This window comes from Colobus angolensis, unplaced genomic scaffold (assembly GCF_000951035.1).
Source record: "Colobus angolensis palliatus isolate OR3802 unplaced genomic scaffold, Cang.pa_1.0 Scaffold28, whole genome shotgun sequence".
Classification (NCBI taxonomy): Eukaryota; Metazoa; Chordata; class Mammalia; order Primates; family Cercopithecidae; genus Colobus; species Colobus angolensis.
Window position 1 is genome coordinate 4506066 of NW_012116043.1, and position 6619 is coordinate 4512684.

Below are 6619 nucleotides of genomic sequence, written 5' to 3' on the forward strand. Positions count from 1 at the left end.
GCGTCTTGTGCCCTGGTGGCAAGGCAGCCTAGTATCACGGAGAAGACGTGGGATCTGGAGTCAGAAAAGCTGGGCTTGAGTTCTTGGCTGTAAGACTTTGAGAAAAAAAAAATCTCTGGGCTTCAGTTTTTCATATATGTAAAATGGGACTGATGTTAGAGACAACATTAATGATACTAAGACCCATTTCCAGTGGTTGGGAATGAGAACGAAACAGGGTCCAGGGTGTAAATCAGTTTATCCTTCCTGGGCTCGTCAGGAGTACCTTGCACTTTGGGAGCGCGGAAGAAGAACCAGTCCTCGTTCATTGGCCAGCCTCGGGCGTCTGCCATGTGTGGGGCCCTGGAATACAGAGACAAATGAGACAGGCCGATGCCTCCAGGACGATCATATAAAATCCTAAGCTCTTCAAGCTCAGGACCCAGGGCTTACATGGGTTTGTGGCCCTGGCAGCGTTGCCTGCTGTTCTGGAAACACACCAGGGATGCTTGTTCATGGTGGTGACCACTAGGACAACAGAGAGGAGGTCAGCGGCAAGGACTCGGATGCAGTGGAGCAGCCTGGGGGGACAGTCAGGCCAAAGCAATAACTGAGGGGTCACCTCTGTGCTTTCTCCTCATGGGATTAGATCTGGCTGCATATCCTGAGTCCCGGGGGCTATGGAGGGACGTTTCCCCTCATTCACCTGGGACTGAGCTTGGCCATTGCAGGCCAGCCCAGGCTTCAGGGAGCGGGGGTGCACTGGCAGTACCAGCACCTATGGAAGGCTGAATAATGGCGCCAAAATACCAGGTCCTAGTTCCTAGAACCTGTGGATGTCACCTGATATGGTAATGTCTTTGCAGGTGTGTTATTTCATTCCAGATCTTGAGATGGGGATGTTATCTTGGCTTACTTTGGATGAGCCCTGAATGTCATCACAGGTGTACTTGTAAGGTGGAGGCAGGGAGAGATTTGGCACTGACAGAAGAGGAGAAGGCCACGGGACCACAGAGGCAGAGACTGGAGTGATGCCACCACAAGCCAAGGAGTGCTGGTAGCCACCAGAAGCTGAAAGAGGGAAGGAACGAAATCTCCCTGGGCCGGGCACGGTGCCTCACGCCTATAATCCCATCGCTTTGGGAGGCTGAGGCGGGTGGATCACTTGAGGTCAGGAGTTCGAGACCAGCCTGGCCAACATAGTGAAACCCTGTCTCTTCTAAAAATACAAAAAAAGTAGCTGGGTTGTGGTGAGCACCTGTAATCCCAGATACTTGGAAGGCTGAGGCAGGAGAATCGCTTGAACCCCGGAGACAGAGGTTGCAGTGAACTGAGATCACACCACTGCACTCCAGTCTGGGCTACAGAGTGAGACTCTATCTCCAAAAAAAAAAGGCTGGGCACAGTGACTCACGCCTGTAAACCCCAGCACTTTGGGAGGCTAAGGCAGGCGGATCACAAGGTCAGGAGATCGAGACCATCCTGTCTAACTTGGTGAAACCCTGTCTCTACTGAAAATACAAAAAATTAGCCAGGCGTGGTGGCAGGCCCCTGTAGTCCCAGCTACTCAGGAGGCTGAGGCAGGAGAATGGCGTGAACCTGGGAGGCGGAGCTTGCAGTGAGTCAAGATCATGCCACTGCACTCCAGCCTGAGCCACAGAGTGAGACTCTGTCTCAAAAAAAAAAAAAAAGAAAAAATTAGCCAGTCATGATGGCACGTGCCTGTAATCCCAGCTACTTGGGAGGCTGAGGCAGGAGAATCACTGGAACCCAAGAGGCAGAGGCTGCAGTGAGCCAAGATCACGCCACTGCACTCCAGCCTGGGTGACACAGCGAGACTGTCTCAAAAAAGAAAAAAAAAAAATCTCCCTTAGAGGCTCCAGAGGAAGCGTGGCCCTGGTAACACCTTGATTTCAGGCTCATTTGGACCTTCTGGCTTCTAGAGCTATGAGAAAATAAATTTCTGATGTGTGGAGATAGCAAAATTATTGGTCATTTGTTACAGCAGGTGCAGGATACTGACACAGCACCCATCCTCACAGGTCATTAATTCAACAATAACTTAGCAGGCACCTGCGGTGTGCTAGGCACCATGTGGGGCCCAGGGAATGTACCAGTGACTAGGGCAGACAGGGCCTTGCCCCCCTGTGGCTGACAGTCTAGTTGGGGGTAGGGATGAGGGTGGACCTCACCCGCCTGCAGTGTGCCAGACACCATCTTCAGGGCTCTGTGTGTATTAACTGTGAAAGTTGCCTGAATCAAAATGGGGTCACCAGTGTTACCCAAAACCCTGACGAATGGAACCCGGGAAGGCCATGAAGAGAGGGTTTTCACGCTTGCATGCCCGATAACAAAAAAGACTGGAAAAACGACAGCTTTGCACAAAGGCCTTTGTAACCTTACACAAAAAGACTTCTGCCAAGACGCCTGCCTGGCAGTAGCCGGTCCAGCCTCAGACTGCAGTCACCCTTGTTATTGATCTATCTTTGTAGCCAAGGATAATTATTCATATTTTAAAACAATTATGTAACCCTCCTTATTTTTTCCTTTGAAAATCTTTGTCTTCCTTTACCTCTCAAATACACATAGTTTACTATGGCAGGTGGATTCCCATTGCAACACTCTACTCCCAAATAAATAGCTTTTCCTTTTTTTTTTTTTTTTGAGATGGAGTTTCACTCTTGTTGCCCAGGCTGGAGTGCACTGGTGCGATCTCGGCTCACCGCAACCTCCATCTCCCGGGTTCAAGCGATTCTCCTGCCTCAGCCTCCCGAGTAGCTGAGATTACAGGCATGTGCCACCACGCCTGGCTAATTTTGTATTTTTAGTAAAGACAGGGTTTCTCCATGTTGGTCAGGCTGGTCTAGAACTCCCGACCTAGGTGATCGGCCTGCCTGGGCCACCCAAAGTGCTGGGATTACAGTTTTTGTTTTGTTTTCTGGGTTGTTTTTGTTTTTGTTTTGTTTTGTTTTTGAGACAAGGTCTTGTTCTCTCACTCAGGCCTGGAGTACAGTGGTACAGTCAGAGCCCACTGCATCCTCAGACTCCTGGGTTCAAGTGATCCTCCCTCATCAGCCTCCTAAGTAGCTGAGACTACAAGTGGACACCACCACGCTTGGCTAGTTAAAAAAAAAAAAATCTTTTTGTAGAAACAGGGTCTCGTTATGTTGCCCAAGCTGCTCTCAGACTCCTGGCCTCAGTGATCCTCCTGCCTCAGCCTCCCAAAGCACTGGGATTAGAGGCGTGAGCCAACATGTATGGCCATCTTTTATTTTATTTTATTTTTAAATTTTATTTACTTTTTATTTTTGAGACAGATTCTTGCTCTTGTCACCCAGGCTGGAGTCCAATGGCACGATCTCGGCTCACTGCAGTGTCCACCTCCCAGGTTCAAGCAATTCTCCTGCTTCAGCCTCCCGAGTAGCTGGGATTACAGGCATGCACCACCACACCTGGCTAATTTTTTTTGTATTTTTAGTAGAGACAGGGTTTCACCATGTCAGCCAGGCTGGTCGCAAGCTCCTGACCTCAGGTGATCCACCCGCCTCAGCCTGGCCCATCTCTTATTTTAGAGAACTTTCTCTGTTTATTATTTAGGTTGACATAATCAATCCTCACAACAGCCCTATGAGTTGTGGAGACTGTTATCACTACTTTATAGAGGTGGAAACTGAGGCACAAAGACACTAGCTCCAAACCAAACCGCTGATAAATAGGAGAGCCAGTGTCTGAGCTCGAGCTCACCCTGTGAATCACTGTACTGTGTCATCTTTCGTCAGATAAAAGAAGGTAAGAGGCTGGGCACGGTGGCTCACACCTGTAATCCCAGCACTTGAGGAGACCGAGGTGGGTGGATCACTTGAAGTCAGGAGTTTGAGACTAGCCTGGTCAACATAGTGAAACCCCGTCTCTACTAAAAATACAAAAATTAGCCAGGCGAGGTAGCACATTTCTGTTGCCTCAAGCTACCTGGGAAGCTGAAGTGGGAAGATCACTTGAGCCTAGGAGGCAGAGGTTGCAGAAAGCCTGCATGCACCACTACGCTCCAGCCTGGGCAACAAAGTGAGAATCCGTCTCAAAAAGAAAAAAATGTAAGACACACATAGGAATTGTAAAAAAGTGCCATAAAAGTAATACATGGTGGGTCAGGGATGGAGGGAAACGAACGAATCGGGTGGGTGGGAGGTGGGGCTGTCACTGGGTGGTCAGAGGATGGGAGGCATCTGTGAAGAGGTGACATTTGGGCTGAGGCCTGAAAAATGAGGTGCACCAGCCATGGGGAGGTGAGAAGGAAGGGACTAATGGGTAAGGAAGAGGCCTCAAGGTGGGAGTGAGCTCAGAGGGAATCAAGGAATATCAAGCAGGCACTGGGGAGGGCGACGGGAATGAGTGGAGGGCATAGAGGATGAGGCTGGGGGCCACTGAGACCTCAGTTTCATCCTCAGCAGAAGCGGTGGATGATTTCCACAGAGGAGTAAGGTGGGCTCACCTGCCGGTCTCACTTGCCCACCCAGGCATGTCAGAGCGGGAGCGGCAGGTGATGAAGAAGCTGAAGGAGGTGGTGGACAAACAACGTGACGAGATCCGTGCCAAGGACAGGGAGCTGGGCCTGAAAAATGAGGACGTCGAGGCTGTGAGTGACACCCCTGGCCTGTGTCCGCCCTCCCAGCCAGTAGGGGCCAGCCAGAGACCAGACCCTCCACTCAGCAGGTCCCTTCACTCCCTTGCTCTCATTCTTAGGGCTCCGTGGGGTGTGGATCCTGCTCATGGCTTGGCGGGCCCAGCCTGGAAACAGCAAGACTCCACTGGCAGAGCAGGAGGGAACATGGCACTGCCCAGTGAGCAGGCTCCTCCCGCCTCCTGGGAAGGTCCCAAGGCCTTGGCAGCCTTAGCTCTGACCCCAAGGCCTCCTCCAGCTCCCCAACTTCATGCCTCTCTGTGAGCAGACTTAGCAGGATCCAGCGTGCTCCAGGAACCCATACAGTGTTTCTGTGTAAATCAGAAAAAAATGCCCCTTTCTGAAGGCATGTTACTTCCATCTGTTGGGAAATGTTCATAATGTATTAATTCTAGCAAGACACACTTCCATTTGCCATAAAATTGTCATAGTAAATACACAAATTGCCCATCTCTAGCATCATCAGTTATAAGAATATGAACAACTTTCAAACAAAGATGTCTGCAATATAAATGGCACACCTAAGGATGGTTTGCCATTGTGCAGTGCACAACCTGAGCTACTGCAGGTGGCAGCCCTGCACAATAGTCTCCCTTTTTGTACAGTTACAGCAGCAGCAGACACGGCTGATGAAGATCAACCATGACCTTCGGCACCGGGTCACGGTGGTGGAGGCCCAGGGGAAAGCCCTGATCGAACAGAAGGTGGAGCTGGAGGCAGACCTGCAGACCAAGGAGCAAGAGATGGGCAGTCTGCGAGCAGAGCTGGGGAAGTTGCGAGAGAGGCTGCAGGGGGAGCACAGCCAGAATGGGGAGGAGGAGCCTGAGGTGAGCAGGAAGCTGGGTGCAGAGGTGGTAGTGGAGGGTAAGTCTGGGGGTTGGCTCAAGGCAGGCAGGGTTGCCTTGTTTTCCCCTTTATACTTAAGAAAATGGCCAGCCTGGGCAACATAGCAAGACCCCAATTCTCTACAAACATTTTTTTTTAATTAGCCCATGTGTGGTGGTGCACACCTGTAGTACCAGCTGCCTGAGAGGCTTAGGCAGGAGGATCACTTGAGCCCAGGAGTTCAAGGCTGCAGTGAGCCGTGATTGCGCCACTGCACTCCAGCCTGGGTAACAGAGCCAGACCTGTCTCAAAAAAAAAAAAAAGAGACAGAGAGAAAACGAGAGGCTCAGAGAGTCAAGCTACTGGCCTGAAGACACACAGCTGAGGGGCTGGAACCCCAGACTCCCAGCATTCTCCCACCTCAGTGGTGGTTATTAGGCACCTGCCATTTATTTATTTATTCATACCAATGATTGTTGACCATGTAGCCGGCCCAGAGGATAAAATAGCAAGCAAAATACAGACATGATCCCTGTCCACATGGAGCTTACAGTTTAGTGTGGGAGGCAGACATTAGTTAGTCCAGACCTTAGTCAGTACCACACGGTACCATATGACCCAGCAATTCCACTCCTAGGCACATATCCAAAAGAATTGAAAGCAGGTGTTCAAACTTTTACATGAAGGCCAGGTGCAGTTGCCTGTGCTTGTAATCCCAGCCCCTTGAGCGGCTGAGGCAAAAGGATCAAGAAGATCACTTGAGGCCAGGAACTGAAGACTGGCCTGGGCAACATAGTGAGACCCCATCTCTACAAAAAATTCTTTAAAAATTAAAAACTTGGCTGGGTACAGTGGCTCACGCCTGTAATCCCAGCACTTTGGGAGGTCGAGGTGGGTGGATCACAAGATCAGCAGTTCGAGACCAGCCTGGCCAGTATGGTGAAACCCCATCTCTACTAAAAATACAAAAAAATTAGCCGGGCGTGTGGCCCATGCCTATAGTCCCAGCTACTCGGGAGGCTGAGGCAGGAGAATTGCTTGAATCCGTGAGGTGGAGGTTGCAGTGAGCCAAGATCGTGCCACTGCACTCTAGCCTGGGTGACTGAGCGAGACTCCGTCTCAAAAAAAAAAAAAAAA

The 6619-nt window shown here is 50.5% G+C and overlaps 1 protein-coding gene across 3 annotated transcripts in view; it reads left to right on the forward strand.

Annotated features, from left to right (window-relative positions):
- The window catches only part of RILPL1 (Rab interacting lysosomal protein-like 1), a 63735-nt gene that overhangs the window by 17997 nt on the left and 39119 nt on the right, over window positions 1–6619 (forward strand). For all 3 annotated transcript variants that reach the window (XM_011948444.1, XM_011948447.1, XM_011948445.1), the window contains 2 exons: window positions 4494–4612; window positions 5263–5484. In XM_011948444.1, the coding sequence (XP_011803834.1) occupies window positions 4494–4612; window positions 5263–5484 (341 nt within the window). The remainder of the gene's footprint in view (window positions 1–4493; window positions 4613–5262; window positions 5485–6619) is intronic.